This window comes from Leptosomus discolor, chromosome 1 (genome assembly GCF_034619465.1).
Source record: "Leptosomus discolor isolate bLepDis1 chromosome 1, bLepDis1.hap2, whole genome shotgun sequence".
Taxonomy (NCBI): Eukaryota; Metazoa; Chordata; class Aves; order Leptosomiformes; family Leptosomidae; genus Leptosomus; species Leptosomus discolor.
This window is the reverse complement of record NC_141391.1, coordinates 67,272,228-67,296,458: the sequence shown is the minus strand read 5'-3', so window position 1 is coordinate 67,296,458 and position 24,231 is coordinate 67,272,228. Positions and strand designations below refer to the sequence as shown.

The window sequence follows — 24,231 nt, the reverse complement described above, 5'->3', positions numbered from 1 at the left end:
AGATCAGAATTAAATGTTCCTGTTATTTTTTGCTTTAGTTGAATGTTAAGCACCTTAGGAGGAAGCATATATTATATTTACAAATATATTTTGATTATAATACAAAAAATACTTCTGTGAATACCCAACCACGAGTCCCTCTGCACAACTCTTTAAAAGTCTTTGCTCTTTTTACTTTATACATTTTACAAATGTGTTTTTCACTGGGAGTTGCACTAAGGTAGACCAAGCAGTTCATTGCCCCTTACCCCATGCAATGGAAAACATCCCCAACTCTAAATTAACACCTACATTCTCAACCTGTTACCTGTTCAAGACAAACAAAGGGGATGTGGTGGCAATCAGTATATGAAAATCACTTTCATACGCTGCAGTCCTAGAGAGCCTTGTGAGCAAAATGCCAGCAAAAGGTGACACATACCTGATCCAGAAAGCACCGTCCTACTAGTTCTGGGTATTCTACGTAGTTTTCTAGTTCTCTCAAGAATATTCTACAAGGAAGAAGATTTTCTTAGAGCACTTGTTAAAACAGATGTAGTAATGGTTCACATTCTTGCAATTAGTTTTGTAAGGTTTTGGAAACGGTAGTAATTCTGTACTATGAAACTAAAAACTCTTCTAGATCATGTACTTAAAAAGGGATAGCAAATTAAAACAAACATTCTGATCAATTTCTTTTAGTTTACTGTTGCTTCAACTGAAATAAAATATAAGATTGGGGACGGAGGGGGGATTTTGTTTCCCTGCCTTATGTATTCAGCAGCAGGATTTGTACAGTTTAAAGTGTTTGATTTCTCCTTTCAAATACTACTAAACACCATAAAGCAAACAAACAAATGAAACCAAACCCCACCTCCCCAAATGAAAAAAAAAAAAGACAAAAACCCACCCAAAAAAATGAATGTCAAAACTTTCAGTCTAGTTTTGCCTGAATAAGAAAGAACTATTTAATATGCTTCACTTCTCTTGAAAATAATTATCTTTTCTACCAATTTCAATATTATCCTGTGAAGAAATACCTCTCTAGCTGCAAGGATCCAAACTTCAGAGAGAGGTCACTCAACTATAAAATTAAACAGCCTCAACCAGATATAAGAGTTGAGAATCTGTGGTGCAAAATTTTACCTGTGTACTGCAAACATTTGTATAAAGTCTCACGTAGCTTTGCTCATCTTTTATATATAATTTGCTCTGCTATGCAATATGACATTTTGACATGCCAGATAGCCAAGTGGGACTCAGTAAGGATCTTTTAGCAATTTAAAACAGATTAAAAGAAAGAATAAAGAATCCCATCCAAATGCTATTTTTAGATCTGAATGCAAAACCTCACCTGTTGTGAAAGTGATAAATTTCTTCCATATTCCCAAATAAGATATCCTTCTTATTTTGGAGTTCTGGTGAAATGAGATGAGCCATTAAGGGGTTGTCCATCTCTGCAGCATACCCCTGCAACACAGGAAAGAGGCACACTGACTATCTCCCTTGACTTGTGTTGTGGTTTAGCCCTAGCCAGCAACTAAGCACCACACAGCCACTTGCTCACTCCTCCCCCCCCTCCCAGTAGGGTGGTGAGGAGAATTGGGGAAAAAACAAGTAAAACTCATGGGCTGAGATAAGAACAGTTCAATAACTAAATTAAATAAAATATAACAATAACAATAAAATATAATAAAAATTGCAATGAAAATGAATATAACAAAAAGAGAGATAAATAAAACCCAGGAAGGGACAAGTGATGCACAAGGCAATTTCTCACCACCCACTGACCAATGCCTGAGCAGCGATCGGCCCCTGCTGGCCAACTCGCTCTCGTTTATACACTGAGCATGATGTTTCTAGGGTGTGGAGTATCCCTTTGGCTAGTTTGGGTCAGCTCTCCTGGCCATGCTTCCTCCCAGCTTCTTGGGCACCTCCTTGCTGGCAGAGCATGGGAAACTTAAGAATCCTTAACTTCCGATAAGCACTACTTAGCAACAACTAAACCATCAGTGTGTTAGCAACATTACTGTCACAGTAAGTCCAAAACACAGCACTATAACATCTACTAGGAAGAAAATTAACTCTGTCCCAGCTGAAACCAGGACGACTTGCAGTGCTTATCTCTCTCTGACAAGGCAGTCTGCCTGTGGGCTGGTAGACAGCAAAAAAAGGGTTCAGTATTAATTGGGAAAGTAGTGTACAAATTCTGTTTTATGCATCAGTCCAGTAAGACACACCTACAGCCTTTAGAAAGACACTTGAGTAATTACAGCAATTTTAGCTAAGCAAGGATGAAACAAAATTTGCAATCACTTCCACCAAGCAAAGGCTATGTATTCCGATAGTGCTTACAAATTACAGTTCATACTTTTTCTGTTAGACTTTACACACCTGAGTTTAAAGCCACAATTCCAATGCACACGCAAACCTTCATGCTAGTCTTGACTATTAGTATGATGGAACTAGCTGACTGTAGTTACTTCTGCGAGTAACAGAAATCATTAAGCTGCAAATTCTATCTTTAAGACAATTTCATTAGTTTTGGTACCAAAAATCTTAACTTTAGGTTCTGACATCTTCCATTTGTCATATAAGGCCACATTCTCTTGCCTGTGTATCTGGTACAGATAAGGAAAAGAGAGCTTGCAGGTGACTTTAGCCCAGGACTGTTCTCCTCTGGTCCTGAGGTCACTAATCGGTGATTAAGTGATCTCCTGAAACACTAAAAACCAAAACCACCAAACAACTCTCCCCAAAAACCCCAAACCCAATCCAAACACCCCCAACCAATCAATCAGAAAAACTGCAAGAATGCTCTAGCACCTGTACTGTAAGCAGGTTTCTTAGTGTACAGGCACTGCAGGAAGATGACGCGACCTACTTTAGATTTGGATGAGATTTTTTTGTTGTTGTTGTTTAAAACACAATTATGGACAAGGTGATCACTGCATTAGTGACATGGATTATAATAAACTGCACTGAATTATAACAAACTGACAAATTAAATGAAAGGATAAGAAAAAGTGCACTTAAAACCAAGATTTTTCAGTTTCAAAGTGACATTCAAGCTACAAAAAGTCAGAGAACTAGATGGTAAAGTCAGCTAGCCTGAATCATTCAAGCATTTGGATAGGACAGTGGTTAGATTATTTTTTTTTTCAAATCAGAAACATTCCTTTAAAAATATGGGTATTTTTTCCTCAAACATCACAAAAAAAAGAAAAGACAATGGTACAGGCAAAGATGCTGGAGCTCATAGATAGCTAACCATTGGTCCCTCTGCCATATTTTTCCCCCAAATAGGAAACTGCAGAGTCTGAAAGAGGCCGGGGGTGGGAAAGTGGTACAGCCTTAAAAAAACCCCACATACATAAAATGGATTTAAAAAAAATTTGACAGGGAATGAACTGCAGCCACCATGCTGTTTATATGTGCTGAAGAGATGCATGAAGAGAATTATTCATTTCCACTTGAAGTAAAGATGATGCTGAATATAGCAGCAAAGCCAGGACTGGCATAAAGAAGGGGTACCTAACCCAGCTGAGGTGAGAACAAACCCGATAGAGCTCAGTACTCTGGAATTCTGAAAGAACAAAAGCATGAAATCCATACATTGACAAAAAGCTATTGACAATTTTTTTTTCCACTTCAGGCTGATGTAGTATTTATTTGAAAAATTTAATATAAATCCCCTTCATGTTTTACTACCTATGCGGTGCTTGCATTTTAAGAAAGGAGAGGGGAAGCTACTCCATGCAGCCACAGGGATCATTTAACCTTACTTTAAGAATATATAAGGCTTTGCTTAGTCTTCCATTTGAAAGCTATTCCAAAAGTATTGAAGTAAATGGAAAAAGCAGTTGAATACAATACCAAAAAAAATGACTAGACCAATATTTTTCCCTAATAAAAATTACCGGATTTCACAGAGTTGGATGACCATGGTTGTTAATGAAAGGAAAATATCGAGCTTGGATAAAAGCAGCTACAGCAGTTTCCTAGTAACCAATCTTTGGAACTACCTTGTTTTTTTCTATTGGAATCCTTGGCAGAGAGAAAATGCATGGCAATTAAATATGACATAATAATAGGAGACACTGTCCATACAAAGCAGTATCAGGTTATTTTACAGAAAAATTGGAAGATTAATAGAATAAGAGAAACAAAAGAATCAGGACAATAGCCAGAACTATGGATTAATAGCTAGAATTACTCAAAAGCTGGAAGACTGGCATTGAATCATACCTCAGCAAGGATCTGATCTAGAATTACTGTTGGCAGTCCCAACCACCCAAGTTAGAGAGAGTTGAATCCTAAACTGCAAGGAGGCACAGAGAAGTGTGCCTGGCATGGTCAGAGTACTGGAGAGTTTATCACTTTGGCAGAAAATCAAGACAGCTTGGCCTAGCAAGACAAGGGTTGCACTAGACTCTGTGCAAAGCAAGAGTAATACCACAGGAATAGAAAGATTCTGCAACAACCCTCCAGTAGCAGCAGTAAGGACCAAAAATCCTCCAACTATTTGAGTCTTGATTTTATGAACAGAACTGTACAGATAGCATTGCATACAAAAGCAGAGAATAAAGTGATCCTTAAGGTCAGCTCCAGACCTACCTTGCTTTATTACCACACACCAGATGCAACCATTCTGCTGTCATCAACACTTCCTAAGCATTTGGGCCAGACCCAGGACATAAATGCTATGGGAAGCTAAGCACAAACTAGGCAAAAGCAATATCAGAGTTCAAAATCCTCATACAGTACTCTTACTTTAAGGTATGTACTCAGAAATTATCACTCCCAGTCCATAACTTAAAGACAGCTCCTGTTTAGGAGCTTAACATTGGTATGGACACAAGTACTCACTTGGCTCAATTCCAACTCATCCCGATTGAAATAATTCAGCCTCAGTTATCTGCAACTTCGTTATCTCCTACAGTCAAATTGGGCTACAACAAAACAACACATCCATGTCTGAAGACTTCAAAAACTTGAGGAACAAGGCAGAACACTGCAGTGCATTTCTACAAGCAACTCAGCAGTACTGCAATTGTGCCTCCACAAGTGTGGAGCAAAGGAAACACTTTGCTTCCTTTACAATTTTGAATCAAGATAATGTTATTATAAGGCACTCTGTTGCCACAGTTGTACCCAAGACATTTGGAAGATCACTTAAAGATATGCAAAGCGATGCAAGAAACACGTTTTCTCCTCTGAAACAAGATTCTCTCAATGCAGATTCACATTCCTATATGACACATGACCTTCTTGGAATTGACCCAAGACTCTGGAATGAACGTTTTCAGGAATTAATGTTCATTACGAATCTCACTATGTTCCACCTAAATAATTAGGCATCTTATTTTCTACTCAATTTGTGCTTTCTAATGCAAAATCCTAGTTGTATGAATATTTCTAGAAAAAAAATTGCTTATTCCTGCCTCTGTGAAAATATGGTGAGAAAGGAGAGATGTAATGATTACACTGCTTGACGGCGCAAGCAGAAGCAGTATAGTGATAAGGAAAGCATAAAAGCATTCATGAAACAGAACAGTTAAATACATTCACTAACAGCCACAGTGAAATTTAATCTTTACCTCAAGAACGCAGAGAAGTTCTTCCACGTATGCTCGTTCAGTCTCAATAAGTTCATTAATCACATGCCTGTAGACAAAGAATAACAATTAAGGCAGGCCTATTCACTTATGCAAAGTAGGGAGGCAACATTAACTGCCTGTGTTTCTACTTTACTGCAGACAATAAATGAATTTCCAGGTAATGGATAATGTGATGTTTCGTGGAGATTTCTGTCAGCAGTTTATACATCCTTATTGAGAAGCATGTATTTTTAAAATATTTTAAAATTTCTGAAAACACGTTTAAACAGGAAAAAAGTCAAATCTAGCAGCTTAAGTGTTGTAGTAACTGAATTGAAGTACTGGAGCATTTTATCATTGTACATACAAAATCTGTCTACGCTGTGTTCGCAAGTATTACAGAAGCTGGAGTTAGAGCTGCATAGGATTACCAAATACAGACTTAAAGCTACACTGGTCATTTTAAAATACAGGCATTTAAGGCACACTTTAAACATCACAATGCTGCTTTAAGTTTAATTTCCTAGAGGTCAAGAAAGCATGCTGGCCCCCAATCCCCTCCCCTTGTGATTTTGTACGATTTAACACATGATTGTAATATTGAAAAGACAATAGAAGTATCCAGTTTACAGGCAGAAATGCAAGCTCTGCTATACACAATGCAGGTGGTACTAAGTTATTTTTTTAGTGTAAGTGAAGCTGTTTAGTTTAAGTGATTTTTCTTAATGTTTATCAAAACAGGCACTAAAAAGAGCCATATGAAAAGACAAAGTCTTCTGAAGCATGAAGACCAAAACCTCGATTTACAGGAGGCTTATTACTTGAAACTATGTCATCTCTGAAATGAAAATATGTAGTTATCCCGCCATAGTATCACCTTGCTGTCGGAAGGCTAGAGTCTGGTACTATATAAACTATAAATAATGCTGCAGACAGACTGAGATATCTTCCTCTGTGTACAGAGCATAGCCACAGCATTTCAAACAGCAGAGGCTTAATTCAGGGAAACACACTTGTCTTATCAAATCCTTAGCCAAACTCAAAGTTCACTCTAAACAAATCAGAGAAAAAGCATTTTTTGTTTATCAAAATATACTTACTGCCGTAACACAGCTAGGTTTTCTTCATCATCCATTGTAGATCCTCCTCTGCTTTGATGAAGTTCAGTCATTTCACTCTAAAGAAGGAAACAAACAAACAACAACAAAAAATCACCACAGCATCACAAATGGGGACAAAACCACTTTAAAATATGGAACTTTGCACTCAGCTGTACTTGCATGCGTTTTCACAGGAAAGACTGTACTGCATTAAAAATGAAGGGAATTTGCAAGAACACTGCAAAAAAAAAATCCAAGTCAACCTGAAGGTCTTGAAGCACACGAGAACTTTTAGACACAGAGAGTTTTCCATGAAAGGCCAGCTTAGAAAAGACCGTGGTTTGAGGCCCCTTTCCAGGAAGACAACATCAGAACATCAGCATAATCTTGGAGGCAACACTGGCCTTAGTCTGTTTTCCAAGCTAAAAATGAGGTACTGTGCTAACTTTCTGGTAACTTCCTAATTTGACACAGAAGTTCAATCTTACAACTTCTACGGTAGCAGCTGACCTAATTACGGCTTGCTGAAAAAAATGAGACGATCTGCTTTCAATCCCCCCCTTGAACTAACCCTTTTCTCCAACTGATGTCTCTACTGGTCATGTGGTCCTGCCCTACCCCTCACATTGTCTCTTGCTGAACCTTCGTTGAGTTGATTCAACTCTCTAACCCAGTGGGCAACTACTTGTTTCTGTTGCTGCTGTCAGGTTACTTTCCTTGCTGGAGGTGGAGCAGGAAGACCATCCCCATTTGGGAATGGCAACCCATTAGGCCAGGTGAAGCTGTCTTGGAGCCAATGACAACTATGTCTTCACTTTCACCAGTTTTAAGAGTAGCCAATTACTACTGGCAAATAATAAATTTTTCCTGTTCATAGATTTTATATTTTGCTGCCCCTAACGTTTTTTCTAATATAGGCAACTATTTACTTTACCTTCCCACATACCCAGCCTAGTGACAAAGCAGCCTCTATTTAAACCATGACTGCTTCACCAAAGTTACTTTGATAGGGGCAATACCATCACTTTTTTCAGTGGAATTGCCTCATTCTTCTTGAGGTTCCTAAATATTACGTTGTATTACGACCTTCCCAAGCAGTACGTGCGTGAAAAGCACAAAGAAAAAAGTTACCTTTCCTCTCCTGTAGTTTACCCTCCGAAGCGCACTGCTTTCTGAGTTGGGTACGTATTCACTTTGAAGACCTAAGCATGTAAACCAGAATCAAACAGCAGTTAGAATGTGAGCAGATCTGATACAGATGTTTGTGCAACCACAAGTTACAGCTGAAAGTTTCTTTAAGTTTCTCAGCACAGCGCAAAAAATTAGTTAAAGGCTACTGCAGTTACTTACCTGGAGAGTTACAAGGAGATTTCACAAAGGCTTCAGGTCTTGGTGCAACTGGCTGAACAGGACGTGTCTGCTTAGCTGCCAGTTTCTTAAGACTTACTTGTCTCTTTTGAAACATTTCTTCCATACTTTCTTGCTTCTGGAAAACCTTTTGCACATGCTCCTACCATTGCCACAGAGAAAGAAAAAAAAAAACCCAAACCCTGTCAGAGACATATCAACAAGCTACACTGCCATTTATAGCACATAGATTTGAAATTGCAATTGCTTTTATACCATGTATGAAAACATTACCCTACTCTTCAGTCCCGACAAGGCATAATTTACAATCATTTAGTACACTTAAAAATTGGAATGTGACTTCATGAAACATTTTGTGTGCTTGCTGTAAAGAAATGAATGGGGTTCAGGTTTCAATTTAAAAAAAAAAGTGAAAAGATTTTTGACAGTGTCTAATGCTTCTGTTACATGAAGAGGTCAATCAAGAGGAAGAGACATATTCTCAAGTTCTTAAAAGAAAAAAAGGCAGTTACAAAGAGAAGTCATACAAATATCAAGGATAGACACATTTTTGCTACATAAAAAAGATATTTCAAATACTCACTTGGGAGATATTTTTGTAAAAGCAATCCTACTATCTGAAAAACTGAAGTAGTTATTAAAATGCTCTGAAGCCCTTAATGCTTATCCAGAGATATGAAAGAACTAGCACCTCAGGTAGGGAAGTGTGTTGGCTTTTGAGTTCCCAGGTATAACTCCTAGTACTGATTGTTCAGCTTTATCAATGGACGTGTAAGAGACCAATTCTAAAACTGACAAATGCAAAGATACACATAAATGTCTTCTCGTACCTTTAGGTCCTCACTGAGGATGTGTGCATACTCTCTGTAAATTTTATTCAACTCCTTGATTTTATTGCCTGCACCAGTGTCCAGGAATTTCTCGATCTCCTGTAATGCTGATTCTGCACCATCCTGAGACTGACACTTATCTACTGGCTGTGAAGCCAGCAGATAAATTCCTTCATCACACCACTTCATAGACTAGAAACAGAGAAAAGAACAGGCTTAGAATGCACCGATGTCAGCATCAAACTCTAAGAGGTCTAAAACATTTCCTACCTTTACTTGGGATGTATTCAGCTACTTAAGGAGAAAATTTCGAGCACACTCATGTATTTTTACCTGTCATTATCACAACTGATTGACTGAGGTTTTAGCAAACAAAACGGCAAACAGAACTGTTCCAATCAAAATTTACCTTTTCTAGTAAGCCATGCAGTTCTAGAGATTTGTTAAGAAGATTCCTCTTCCGTTCTGTCTCAGCAGTGAAGGCATCACACAGATGATGGAGTTCACTGCATTTCGGAATAATGGAGTCCACAGCATAATGATTGTTTTGAATAAAAGCATCACCCTCTGAGGCTAGCATTCTGGCTTTTGCTACAGTTTCCTGAGAAAGAAAGCATTGATTTACATACATCTTTCCTCGGATCCACATCAATTAAAAAAAAAAAATTATACCATTTGTTTTTATGCGGTGAAATACACACGTTGATAAGGAATATATCATTAGTTAACAGCTGCCTTACTTAATAAGTCAAAGTGACTTCCTGTCTTCCCCGATGCCCAAGAACTTTCATGCCGCCTTCTTTATTGTTTCAGAGTACTTCAGAACCATTAATGAGTTCAATCATAAGCGTCCCTGTGAAGGAACTGCTGTTGTCTTTCTACAAGTTACTCAGCAGCATATCTGTGTGTGTATGTATGTGATTTGGAGTACAGCAGCAATCTGAACTCAAATTAAAAAATAACTCTGGCACCTCAACCTCAAGAGCAACAACCTCTCTTATTGAGCTATGGATTTTATTGTAAAGAACAGATCACAATAAGGTTCCCTTTCCACATTGTTCAGAGCGTATGTTTCTGTGGGTCATATTTTAACATGTTGTATATTCAATACACAGCTTTCTAATTTCTGAGATTTAATGAAATAAGTGGCTTTAATAAGAATGGAAGTAGCCCCTTGATCACTAAGTGCAGAACGTGGCTATGTAGACACTTCATGCAATTCTTCCATGAACTGATCACACCAACTTTGTGACTGGTCACTCTGCTCTTCAGTGAGGGGTGCCCAAGAACTGGGCCGCTCCAATGGTTAAAGACTTTATCCCAAATTCCTTTTGCACATTGCTTGAGACGCTGATTCTGCCCTGTTGTCAGCTTAAGCTCTGCTTGTAAGATATACTCAATAACCAAATACCATTACCCTCCACAAACACATTGTCATACTAGAAATTAAGGAGACTTGCAGAGATCTTACACATGACTTTTCTTCAAAGTTGGCAAGATCTTTCAAAATATGCTCCACATGTGAACAGCTGTTTCCCACGTCTGTGAAAGCAGACAGCCTCTCGGACACAATATCCAAAGCTGCTTTGACCTGAAATGAGATGCAGCTATGTATCAACGAAGATGATTCCACCTCTCCGAAGACCCATCAGTTAAATAGCTGATAGCCACTATTTCCAGTCAGGTGACTCACATTATGGGGTTACTGAAGCACAGAGAGAAATCACTTTTTTTGTCAGCCTACCTTTACCCCCAATTCAAAATGAAAACAAATACAAAGAAAAGGCAGTGAAGCAATCCTGTTTCTGGTACTGAAAAAAACAAAATGCAGGAAAACTAATGCTCAGGAAACATTGATGATCTTGCTTTTATCAGACGACAATAATAGAAAGCAACATTAACATAAACAGCAAAATATGAGGCAGAAGTCTTCACTCTAATAATTGATTGAGAGACAGACATACAGACAGCCACACACTTGTAAGAGGGTTTCCAAGTGTTGCTCCCGTGGAGGCACAGGGGCTATGCTCTAAGATCAGCTACACCAGTGTAAATAGATTGTAGGTGCCATCAAGCATATGAGTTAAACTAACATGAGATCAGAAAACTGGCTGTAAAACTGTAGCTCAGCCTCCACCCAGCTTCTAACACTGTGGTTGCAACTTCCCACCCACAGTGTTGGAGACTGCTTTATAAAATTTCAGCCAGAAGGTTTAGGTAAGTCTTGGTTCCCTAAAAGGGCCTATTGGCAAGATGAAAGCATTGCAGCCAGCATGTTATGCTTCTGTGGTGGAGAACAGGTTTCAAAGGAGGTTTTGAATGCTTATCTACTGCTGCGCCTGTGGAAAAAAAATCATAAGACTGCAGAAGAGAAGCTATTATGTCTCTGTAGGGAAGTATTCAAGGTGGTAAAGATAGCAGTATGTCAAGTAAGGACATGTACAAGAAAAAGGTTGGAGAAAGCTTTCAAGCACACACACGAGCTGCAAAAACAAGAAGGGCAAGTATTTTCTTCCGATTCATTTCTCTATTACCAACTATCGACTGGCAACTAGAAGTTCTCACCTCTCTGAAATTCTGTTCAAAATTCCGAAGTCGCAGACACTGCTCAAGTTTTTGCTGATGCTTAATCCAAAACTCATCAAAGGCAGTCTCTGTTTCATGTAATTGAGCCAGAAGCCTTAAAAAAAAAACCAAAACTGTAAAAATAATGGGTGCAACCTTCAAGGGACAATACAATCTACAGTAAACAAAAAGCAGCCCCAAAGCAATATTTTCCAGAAAAAATAAACTGGGTACAGGAATCTTTTTTGAGTATTGCACAGAATTGTTTCCTAGAATAACATGGATGTAAAACTGAAACCCAACACAAACATTAAGTTCTGAAAAATTGGCAAGTGCTGATCTGGAGCTAGCTGCTGCACCCACCAATTCTCAGCTCTGGCCTGGGGACATGGGGACTTAGGGCTAGCAAACATAAATAAAACACGCAAATGTGTGTGGCCTAGGACCCAGAGGAACCCAAGCCTTGGGCTACAAGGCAAAAGGAAGGCAAAAATTTGTACTGCTGTGACCAGCCAGCTGCCCTTACGTTTCATTCCTTGGAGAATCTGAAGGTCATTGCTCCTCCTCTTCTGAGTAGAGTTACTACTTAAATATCACAGGCAAGTATAAGCAGTACTGTGATGAAAAGAGCTTTCTTAAATCATAATTTTGGCGAATGCCTTGAAACTTTTGATTTACAACATATCCTGCATTATTGCATTTGACAGTATGGTATCCTATGGACTTATTTTTACAGTGTGCTCTACTGTACTTAGGTTACATCCAGGGAGGGCCATACCTCAGAGTTTTAACGAACTTTTGTCTTCAACAGCACAGAATGAACCCTGAATTTGCAAGTTAAAACTGATAAGAAAAAAGGTAGGAGGACACACAAAGTTTGTTCCGGCTTCCATCAGGTATCGTATTGAGTAGGAACATTTTGGATAAATTAGCAACCCCCACCCCGATTGTCCTTTGGATAGCTAATAGCAACAATGACCAAAAAAAGTGACTTCTGCCAAGTTTGTGGATTGGAATGGACAGTTATTTGGAAAGAAAAGTCAGCCTGAGTGTAACAGAAACACAGAATGACAGACAAAAAAAGAATGCAGAATACTGCCTGGGGGAAATGAGCTATGCTTTCATAGCTTTGTGCAAATTTGCATCTGTGCTATGGTGATACAATGTCTTCAAACCTGGCAGTAATTTAAGTGGGGGGTGTGGGCAGGGAGCAAATGGAAACAACATCTATTACTTATATGCCCAAAGGAAGCATATAGGAAGTTTATGCATAGATACTTCAAGAGCAGTGTACTCCCTAATAGGCTTTAAAGGCTACTAACAACATTGAGAATGTATCAGTGATGTTAGAAGCTTCTTCAGGCAGGTTAAAGAAAAAGAAACCTCCCACTTCAAAAGTACTTAACAAAAACAGACGAATCTACTGAAAAGAAGGAATATATCACTTCTATCTTCCCCTCCTGCTTTCCCTCCAGCAGCAAAATTTCCTTGGATTACACTTTAGCCTCTAAACAAAGCATCGATATTCTTTAAAATAAGGAAACGCTGCTCAATTATATAGGCCAAAGCTGACAAAAAAGAGAAAAAGAACAGTGTTACTTCGTTGGTAGTAGAACGCAAACCCTATCCTCTAGTATAGCCAGGTGACCCTGTAATGGACATCAGGGGTTTACTTTGCTCAGGACAGATCTGACAACAGAGGAGTTGTTTCTGAAAGTACATTTTATATGTTCACATTGTAACATTTTTTTATTTCCTAAGCATGCATATGGAACTAAGTAAAATGCTGGGGAAGGGTAAAAACCACAGCGAAGTAACATGTTCCGTATTTTGCTCCTCTCACCTTTCTACTGTTGTTTGATTGTCTAGTTGATCTTGATTCAGTTTGTATTCAGGATTCTCAGTAACTGGTTTTGTAATACTTCCAAGGATATCATCTCCCTGTTCGACTGCTAATCTGATATCCTCCTACAAAACAAAACAAAACCCCCACACACTGTAGTTGTGTGTTGCTGGTTTTTTAAGCAGACTTCGTAAGACACCAAACTGGAAAAAGGATTTTGTTTTAATAGCAACAGAGCTAGCATAGTTTGATTAAAAGCAGTGTTTGACAACAAATGCAGACAGTAAATGCTAAATGTCAGCTTTTTCTATGTTTACCATCTTAAGATCCCACTGTAACAGAGTTGAATTTTCACAACAGATAGTCTTCTAATGTCTCCTTAGGCTAGAAATATCTCAAAAGTTTTAGATGTACAATTTTGAAACCCCCAAATAGTTTTCATTTAAGTTGATTTAAAAGAACATTCTTCAAACGGTTGTGTATTTTCATACGCATGCAAATACAATCAAATTTCTTGTTGCAAACGAAACTACAAAGTAAACACACCACTACTTACAAATGAATTTCTGTTTCCACATACAAATCATTATGCATTCACATATATGTAAACTTAGCCTCAAGAAGAGTAATTTTTTAATGCAAAAAGGATTTTTAACATCAAACCAAGCAAATAAGTTCAATAAGATGTTCTGCATTATTACTGTCTATTAACATCCTCCAGATTTTCTGCTAGCATTATTAGTTATAAATTAAAATGTTTTATAAAGATAACATCTTTACAAAAATTACATACCTTCATTTTGTCCTTCTTTTCTGTGTGTGTTGCAAGAAGCGAGCTGGTTGATTGCACATCATTTGGTAGTTCTGTTTCAGCCAGCTCAGTCCCAAAGGACTGAAGAATCTGAGCTGTTTGCTTAACCTTTTGGGCGAAACCTTCTATAGCCTTTTGGAATAAAAACCATTAAAGATGTTTCATGCTCACCACATACATATGCACAAACAGAAACATACATACAAAATATAACTCTCAAAATAAACCCGAGCAGATGAATTACAAGACTGAAAAATCGTCAAAGTATAATTTTTCAAGCAACAGATACAGTCACCATTAAATCCTTAAACGTATATTTTTCCTAGGCTTGTATCAGGTGTATCTTCCTCATATTTTTATAATCTGGAGTTATTTTACAACTTGAGCTTTTTCTTTCTTGTAGCAAAACCAGTAAACCTCAACACAATAATACACTGTAGTTTCTTTGCTCCAAGTGTGCAGAAAACCACTCCCAAATTATTACTCATATTATTTCTCTAAGATGACTAAGTACCATTGGGAGTATCTTCTCACTCCGAGCAAGTCAACTTGCATCACTTGGAATCTGTTTTCTAAATGACAGGGTATAGAACAGAAGGGTTCATTAAACTGAAAAGTTAAAACAAAAACTAAGACTTACAGTGCGACGGGACAGCCATCTGTTATGGCAGTAATCCAGAGTGCCACCAAGATCTTCTGTTAATTGTGTTTTATCAATGTAACCCTGCAGTTCTGATACTGAGCCTAGCATTATGATCTGCAGCAGCAAAGAAAAAAAGAGAGTGTGATCAGTGGTGAGAAGTCCCTTGTTAAGGATTCTAAGCCCCATCCTTCAGCCTCTGGCTGAGAAAATCCAGTTTAATACAGAAGCAAGTGGTGGAACTATTTCCTTTGGGTATAGAAAAACAAACAACAGTTGTTTCAGTTGAAGATGATGTAAATAACTGCACATAAGCATGAGCACTAGGCACATTAAAAAAAAATCTTATGGATCATACAACATAAATTACACCATCAGTTTTTTCTTATCTTGATAAACCGTACATGGCTATTTTTTTAAAGAGCAACATTCCTTTCTTCTTCATTTTCCCTTGTAATCCTGGCAGAGAACAACATTTATGATTTTCCATGTAACGACTGGTACCCAAAAAATAAAGGAGGGGTGGAGGAAAAAAAGTATCTTAACTTAAATACTGTCTTTCACCCTTGAAATTTACATCTGATAAGTAAAATAACTAGTATATCTTTAGCTCATACAGTTTAAAAGTTTATTTTAAAATATAAATGCTGTACATTTACAAACAAAACTATAGTCAGTGGGTTTATTGGCGACGTAACAACAGGCATCAGTTATATGTTTGCTCAAATGTAGAAACTATAGTATTTATCCATAAGAAATGCATTTACCTCAAAATACACACACTCTTTCAAGAATAAACCATCATGAACTAGTCAAAATTGCTGCAACTGCCTTTAAGCATGTTTTTGTTGGGATTTTTTTTTTTGGTCCTCAACGGCTACATTAAGTACTTTAACAGATTCCTGCTAGTAAAGTGAAAACAGAGGATTACTTACAGGTACTTTCATTTTAAACTCATCTTTGTTGAATTTGAAAGCAATGTCTGAGAGAGCTCGATGAAAAAATCCTGTTGGGCGCAGAACAAGGACTAGTTGCAGGTTTCCTGGGAAAGATGCCTGCAAAACAAGTTTAATCTGTTATTTTCCGTGTCTCAGCTCCAGAAAAGATAAGCAGAAGCCCCTGTTAAACCACAGATTAACCATATCAAAGGCTTCCCATAACACGGTGACCAATTATAACTTGCAAGGCTTGCTCAAAGAGCTTCATTCAAAGGGACATTCACCCATCTTTGGGAACAGGAATCTATTCTCCTGGAATCGAATTTTTCAGGGCTGGCTTTTACTGCTCTTCAGCTAAGATTACACTCTAGCCAAGGAGGCTAATGAACCAACAGCAGTGGCTTAGTACTTTATCGACAGCGGTACTTTCATGGTTACCTCATCTTCTCTGTAATACAGGGTGCCAACAGAAACCTCCATTATTGTCTGAACACCTAACTACACATTTCTAATTTGCACATATACTACCTTGCCAGTTGCCTATGCAAGCTACTGCCAGCAAGACTGAATTTCTCAGGCAGTGGCTTAGAAATAAGCTTCAATTTTGCAGACAAAAATAAAAATAATACATAATAATTCTCAGCTGTGGTTTTTCTCATCATCTTCCAACTAGTAGTCTGATGCATCTTTCCCAGTTCTACAAGTGAAAGGCGGGAAATAGAAGAGAGGAGAAGGAAAGCAAAGAAATAGCATTAAATCACTAAAAATCAACCTCTGCCGTGGCAGAGTTTTGCATACTTGGCATTTAGCCGTTCTTGAAATCATGCAAGTCTTCTCCTCTATTCAGTATTTCTACTGTAGGGAGGCTGTGAAGCTCACTAAAGAAATGATAATTATAATGATTAAGTATGCAATTTTCTTCATTATACTGTTGGAAATTGTGTCACATTTCTAGCAAATCGAATTATGCCAAAAGAAAGACAACCAAAAAACAAACACTGACTGAAGGAGCTGTTATGCTATGCTCTTTTTCCATGCCTAGTGACACTGTGAGTATCTGGAACATTGGAGAGTTGTTTCATACTTATTTTGTGGTTTCCAAGGGTTCCAGGTATTTAGCAATGGAAATGTCAAACTTTTAATGAGAAAAGTAGTTAGAAACTTTTCTGGAAGACTTCACAGATTCATTGTGGTTCCACAGGTATTTAGTATACAACTGAGATCTCAATTTGATTGAGGAACCTTAAAGGCTTGAGCTTCACAATCTGCCTCTACTTCAGTGACGTCCAAATTTTCTAGGAAGGACGGTGGTTCAGTCCCAAAGGAGTCTGTACAAGGGCTGGGAACAGAATCCAGGTAGTTCCGAGTGCCCATACCAGCTCCTCATCCTTGCACTGTAAACACTCTTTCTCTGTGTACTAACAGTAGTACACCCCGTGGACTTACTAACCCACAGTTATGAGACAACAAACTTTTTAAACAAAATTCTTGACTGTATTCAGAAGAAAAAGTTAAGAAGAGATTATTTTTTACCACTTTTTTCTGAATTATTGTATCAAGGACAACTGCAAATTTATTTATGAAAATTATTTAACTCATACTAAGAAACATTACAGGAATGAAAAAAAGATTTTTTTTAAAATTAAATCTCCTGAATAATCTTTTTAGAATGATAGCCATGTAGTCTACTCATCTCACACATTCAATAGACATAGGCATAAAATAAACTGACACACAACAGCAGTGTTCAAAGTTTGACTGAACTGATGATTTTCACCTTGAACTTCCAAAACATGAAGTTTATTCAATTGCAATGCCAACATTTCAGAAGAAAGAGCTCCAAGAAGAAATATCTTTTAGATAATACATTTTAAAAAAATTAAGGGGTCTTCATGTGAAATATAGACCCCACAACATGACATCCAGACATACTGTCTTTGTCAACGCATGTTTACAACCCATTTAGACTTATCTAGAATACTGGGAAATGCCTATCCTGTTAGCTTCACGTTGAGTAGATACATTAGAAACACACAACAGCATGACATTATGAAACACAAAAGACACCAAACAGTAAATTTAAGTTACATCTATGAGTAATAAATTTCTACATTCTAACTTTAAATTCTCACTTTTACACTTCGTGACTGCGGTCTAGATATTTACTCCAGAATTTCAGAGAAAACATGCTAAAAGGGACCTGGAGGTGCTGGTGGACAACAAGCTGAACATGAGTCAGCAGTGTGTCGCTGCAGCAACCAAGGCAAACTGGATCCTGGGCTGCATCCGCAGGGGCGTGACTAGCAGAGACGGAGACGTAACCATCCCACTCCACTCAGCGCTTGTCCGGCTGCACCCGGAGAACTGTGTCCAGTTCTGGTCCCCACAGTTCAAGAAAGCCACTGACAGACCGGAGAGGGTCTGAAGGAGGGCCACGAAGATGATCAAAGGGCTGGAGAACCTGTCCTATATGAAAGACTGAAGGAGTTAGGTCTCTTCTCCCTGAAGAAGAGAAGGCTCAGGGGGACCTCATCACAGTATTCCAGTCGCCTCTTAAGGGGCCGCTACAAAGAGGACAGAGCCTCTCTCTTCACAAGGAGCCATGCGGAGAGGACAAGGTGCAGCAGGTACAAGTTGCACCGGGAGAGGTTTCATCTTGATATAGGAAAGAAATTTTCTACAGTGAGAAAAATCATTCACTGGAACAACCTCCTCAGGGGTGTGGCAGAACCCCCATCACTGAAGGTTTTCAAGATGTAACTGGACAGGGTGCTAGGAGCCTCAATGAGATTATCCTTTCCCCATGAATGCTTTGGCCAGAGGATCTTTCAAGGTTCCTCCCAACCCGAGCCATTATTCTGTAATTCTACAATATTTAGGCTATTGCTGAAGCAAAGAGTAATAGCCAAATGCAATGCAATAGTAAATTTTTCTAAACTGTGCATTAGCTTGAAATACATAGTTTAATTGCATGACCAAATTAAGTAGGGTGTCTCATTAGCATTCAATTCAAAGAAAAAAGAGAGAGAATAACATTACAATTATTTTCCATTCTCAGTGTGTCTACCCAAAATGATGCTCTTGAAGTCACTAGTCTTGTACCACTTTAACTCCCATTCAAGGCTTGCCAGAAGTTTCCCCTCTCTCTCAAAAGCTCAAATTCTAGATTACTCTAACATTGTCTGCAATACCATTCTTGTCTCCACTAGTCTGTCTCCTATACTTCCTGTTTTTTCAAAAAAACCCAAGTCTTAAAAAAATGATGCCTCCTCTGCTTGTTGTGGCTAGGAGTCAAATCTGCAAATTGATCTTTGTGAAAGAACAAGAAGAAAAGGGAGGATTGCTACAGTAAACAAATATTTGACCTGTGCCAGCTATTCCAGTTTATCTGAGCTTATATCTGCACTGCCCAAATATTACTATTTTCCTAATTTATTTATTTTTCCCTAAAGCCCTGGTGACTTGCAGAGACAATGATATGATGCAAGAGACACTCCTTAGATGCGTGTGAACTTCATCAACTGGTCAACTTCACCCTCAACACAAGAAAATAACAACAAAAAAATCTCTGTTCCAGTCCAGCAGCACGTTTGTTTGAAACCATTGTATGCTAAGCAGACAGAGCAAACAATGACTTCTCAATAATGTTGTGCCAAATGTTAAGCACTAAAATAAGTATTTGTGTATGTTTAGTAGTGCCATAAAATGAATTGCCTTCAAGGACTGTTTTAGTGAAATCAATGAACATCACCGCAACTTGAAAAAGGGTTTATGTGTTTAAAAACTGTTTTTTCCAGAAGTGTCTTTCTTTACTAATTAATATTAACTGGTCCCCCAGCATCTCATCTCAAATATTGCACTTTAACTCATTTAATGCCTATGCAAAAGAGGTCAGGGGCCATGTTTTTGGTATCCTCTACGAAAATTAGGGTGGCCCATATTCTACTCCAGCCCAACCCATATATTCCTCCGTCTCACTTGCAGCAGAACTGGCACTTGTTTGATACCTCATGACAGTCATGGGATTAGATTTCTAACTGCGTATCCCCTTCCATTCCCCATCCAGTCAGGCCAGGGCTAATCCCAAAGATATAGAAAAAGATGTAGATGTACACGTAGTCATCAGCTTCGAAATAAATCCAACCAAACCAGGAATTTATATGCAGCACAGCCCTTAAACCAAAGCTTTCCAGTACACTGAGATCTTTGCTGCCCTATGAGTATCCTGAACCTGGAACATGGGAAGAACCTTCACTGGCTTGACAAAACAAGAGCTACCTTAAATCCTCCAGGAAAACAATAAATACTCAGGAGCAGGTTGACCTGCCTGCTTTCAGGCCTCTGCTTCTCAGGGATGGGAGGCTTTCCACTGCATGCTCCAGGCTTCTGGAAAGGGATTTGAATCTTAGAGAGACTGAACCCCAGCCAGGTTTTGGGCAAAATGTAAAATTAAGTTAGTTACATATATTAATGCTTTACTTCACAGAATATTAATGACAGAGAGGCTGTCTGTAGCACCAGTACTGACGCTGAAGTTAAGCAGCTGCAAACAGGGGGAGGTAAGGAGAAGCAGGCCATCTCGTGAATGAAGATAGCACAACACTGAATGGCTGGTAAGGAACTGCAAAAGCTGAGTAAGAAACGACCCCTGCCTGACGCTTGTTACGGGGTGGTGGCAGCTTACTTATGGGAAAGGAAGGACAGCATTTCCCCTAATACAGGTACTGAGATTCTTTCTATCTTTGGTTTTCACTGTGTAATGTGGTCTTGCTCTGCTGGTGCCAACAGGGAGCTATTTAAGTCACTCAACAATTTTACCTGCACCAGTCAGGCAGAGCAACAATCCCACGCACTCCCGCCTGACAATTGTAAACAGCACATATGCGCTATAGGCTATTGGGCAGATGGCATTTTCAAAGGAGGAATAAGTCCCGTGAAATCGCATACTTTACAATAGTCACAACATTCACTGAGACAGGATGCAGTGCTGCCAGGCTGCTGCTCCCTGGAAGGGGCAGCGCAGCAGCAGAGCAGTGGCCAGGGTCTACAACCAGGAGTCAGTCACTACAGCTTTCAGCAGTGAATATCCAAAGGCGAGCTTTTGGAAAAGAAAACTAACACTTTTGAGTTTTCATCTCTCAGGTTTCCTCCTAGGGCTTATTTAGCATACAAAGGAATTACGTGGATAGATATGTATACCTTTTAGACAGAGATGCACGTAAAATAAAGTTGCAGTCTGCTGTTCAATCCCACAGAACAGTTCACTCAGCTGCCCCGGTGCTCAGGACTCTTTTATACTCTTACATAGCAAAGGAAAGCTGTTCTGATAAACAGTGAACCTACAGCCCCTTTTCTTCTGCTTCCCAAGTAAACAGTCGGCTTTCAGAAATACCTGAACCATGCATGCCATCAAAGGCTTGACTCAGTTTCAGTAGTTCTGTCTTAAAATACTTGAAACAAGTCTCTTTTTCATTTTATGAAGAGCTTCAATATATCTACATTACCAAACTCTTTGGTGGTGTTTTCCCTTCTACACTTACTAGTATGCTGTAAGCCACAGGGCACTTCTTTCCAAAATACGTCTGTATATAAAGGAGCCAACAAGTACTTCCCACCTGTCTGCCTGCCCCCCAAGACTGTTTATTCCTGGCTAGAATGAAGCCTCTTACACAGGCTTCTTGTCAAGAGAGAACCTTGAATTAAATCAATTAATAAAAAGAGCAGTTTGAAATCTAGTTTTAAAAACATTGAGCTGTTTTGCAGTAGATCTGGGTTTAATGCTTGATATTATAATCCTGTTTTCAGAGTTTAAGTGATTCACTTCTCTCTTTCTACATATTAAAAACCCCCATGTAATATAAAAGGAAAAATGGCTGACTATACAAGAACTGCAAAAGTGCCTGCACATGTGCTAGTCTCAAAACATCCAAAGCAGTAAGATGAAACTGCACAGCATCTCAAAACAACCTTTTTCGTTTATAATTTACTGAAATCATTCATAACAATAGCTACAAAATTAATACAAATACTGTTCTCGCTTCATCATACTGTCAAGTTTTTGATGGTGTTTTGAACCCAAGCAAATAAAAAATGAGAAACATGACTAGGGGCTGAAAGAGCAGCCATTTTTTTTTCAAACTTAACCCATACAGAATCACAGAACATTAGGGGTTGGAAGGGACCTCGAAGATCACCTAGTCCAACCCCCCTGCCAGAGCAGAACCACCTACAGTAGGTCACACAGGAACGCGTCCAGGCGGGTTTTGAATGTCTCCAGAGAAGGAGACTCCACAGCCTCTCTGGGCAGCCAATTCAATACAAATTGTTAAGTGTCGTTACAGTGCTCGGGACATGATGCACAGAGCAAGCTGGAAACTGGGCTAGCGGGAAATACCTATCCATAACATAAAATATTGCCTTTCAGGGAGCATCACTTACTGATCACATCTTTTCTCAATCAACAACTAACCACGAAACTCAACGTCTCTTTACAAACAAGGCCAAAGAATTCAAGGTTGGATTGTGGTAATTTAGTGTTTCTCATCTTGGGTGTAAAACCAACGATAAGACTCCAGATGGCACAAAAACGGGACTGCCTGGCTCCTGCAAGGTTTAGGCTGGTATTAGCACTTGATTCTCTCCAGTGGCTTTTGGTCTCCTCCTGCCAGCTAAAGGTCTTGGCTCTAATCTTCAAAGCAAATAATGGGCTAAGCCTCTGCTACTGTGAAGATTCCACTCTGATTTATGAAGAGCTAAGAAAAACAGTGCTCTGGACGATGCAGTCCAAAACATAAGGTATGAAACCTGCATGTAGTGCATCTTTAAGTCCAAGGTGGAAAATCATGAATCAAACTTCTCCAGGAGGTTGGATAAAATCCAACTCTTGTTACATTCAGAAAGGGCTGAAAAGTTTCGTAACTGGATAAAACTTTCTCACTACCACTTGAGAGACCTCCACACCAACTGCTTCCTCAACTGCAGTTGCCCACATATATGCTATTCCCTAAGCACCAAGTTTAAGGAAGTTTATTTTGTCTGGACTTTCAATATGAGGCTGATGGATGGCTATGGTGGAACTTCTAATGATGCTGAGTGCAGTTTTCTTGTTTATCTAAAAGGCTGAGATCACACTTCAACCTTTCCCTCAAGATGGAGGAAGAATATGATGACAGGACAGCAGAGAAAAAGAGAATGTAATGACATAGACTTAATTATTTTTCTTTTTAAGAAAACACACTGGAAGTATGACCAGAGCAGTGTGAAACCCTAGAACACATTGATTAGCAACATGCCTTGCTCCTACAACTGAGGATTGAATATTGCTTGTATGGGTAAGAGAAAAAAAAAAAAGGAGGAAAAAAAAAGTGCCATGTTTGACTGCATGAAAAGGAAAAGGGGATCAATTTGTCTGGTGTTTGTCATTCACTCGACTTCAATTGGGACGATATGGAGCCGTTTTACCAAGCTATGTGACTGCTCCTCCTTGCACCTTCATTCAGGAACCATACCTTATGCCCATGAGCCTACCCACTCTCTCAGCCACAGAAGCTGAAAAGTTCAGCAAAATCTTGTGTCTCTCTGTATACTGTGTTTAACTGAAACCAGGACATTATAATACAAATTTAGAAGGATCTCACCAGCTGACAGGGCAAAACACTTAAGAATATTTGTATTTTCAAACAACAATGTAGTAGGAGTGAACAATCTGCAATGGCTAACTTCGATATTTTTCTTGTAATACCTTTCAGTTTTCTACAGGCTCTCTAGGAATGTGACTTCACACTTAACAACAAGACTTCACATCTAACGACATACAGCTTGGCTTCTGGTGTCCCTACCACAGCTCCATCTCTCAGCCGGCTATTCCAGTAGGCCAGATTCTTCCCAGATACCCCTAAACAACAGTAGGGACGAATTCTGTCCAACTTAACAGCTCTCTAAAAGCTAAGCTTTCTATATGGTCAACAGGGTCTCTAGGTTATCCAGCCTATCTATCTCAGACAGGACGAGTCACCCTCCAAACACATGCCTTCTTGATTGCACTACACCTGAAGGAAAAAAAAAACAAACCAAACCAAACCAAAACTTCTTTGCAGTGTCTCTTAAGCCACAGAGTCTGCAGTCTTGCTCTGGCTAAGGACAACCCCCTGGGCTGCCTGCTCATTGCAACTTTGTCCAGTAGAGTATAACAATAGCCAAACCTGAATTCCTGGTTCTGTGCTTGCCCCAATCTCTGTAACATCCCAGGAAAAGAGGGGCCATCTTTCAGACCAAGGCCCATGGCTTTGGTTTCAATTCTGCTGGTGCTGCACTTGCTTCAGCAGCAGTCATCCTGGGTGAACGGTGCAGCCACTGCCCTTCTACTACACCTGCAAAAATAGGTTTACCTTGTGTTCGCAGCCTTGACTGTCTATAGCAACCTTAAAGTATCAGCATGAAACACAGATTCAGCTTGTTCTTGCTCATTTTCTATCCCAGGAAAGAAAATGATCCCTAACAACAAAGAAGAAAAAACTGAAGCCTAGAAGTTTTTAATGATATAGAAAGACTTTCCACA

General features: G+C 39.0%; 1 protein-coding gene across 4 annotated transcripts in view; it reads right to left on the bottom strand.

Moving 5' to 3' along the window:
• Nucleotides 1-24,231, bottom strand: part of MCF2L (MCF.2 cell line derived transforming sequence like) — a 158,148-nt gene that overhangs the window by 15,019 nt on the left and 118,898 nt on the right. For 3 of the 4 annotated variants that reach the window (XM_086482101.1, XM_086482099.1, XM_009946323.2), the window contains exons 5-18: nt 15,672-15,791; nt 14,737-14,853; nt 14,079-14,228; nt 13,286-13,410; nt 11,443-11,557; nt 10,349-10,468; nt 9,287-9,478; nt 8,878-9,069; nt 8,030-8,189; nt 7,811-7,881; nt 6,680-6,756; nt 5,580-5,646; nt 1,334-1,449; nt 422-491 (exon numbers count right to left, since the gene is read on the bottom strand). In XM_086482101.1, the coding sequence (XP_086338227.1) occupies nt 422-491; nt 1,334-1,449; nt 5,580-5,646; nt 6,680-6,756; nt 7,811-7,881; nt 8,030-8,189; nt 8,878-9,069; nt 9,287-9,478; nt 10,349-10,468; nt 11,443-11,557; nt 13,286-13,410; nt 14,079-14,228; nt 14,737-14,853; nt 15,672-15,791 (1,692 nt within the window). Of the gene's footprint in view, nt 1-421; nt 492-1,333; nt 1,450-5,579; nt 5,647-6,679; nt 6,757-7,810; nt 7,882-8,029; nt 8,190-8,877; nt 9,070-9,286; nt 9,479-10,348; nt 10,469-11,442; nt 11,558-13,285; nt 13,411-14,078; nt 14,229-14,736; nt 14,854-15,671; nt 15,792-24,231 lie in introns of those variants that run through there. The other variant, XM_086482100.1, reaches the window with a different exon arrangement.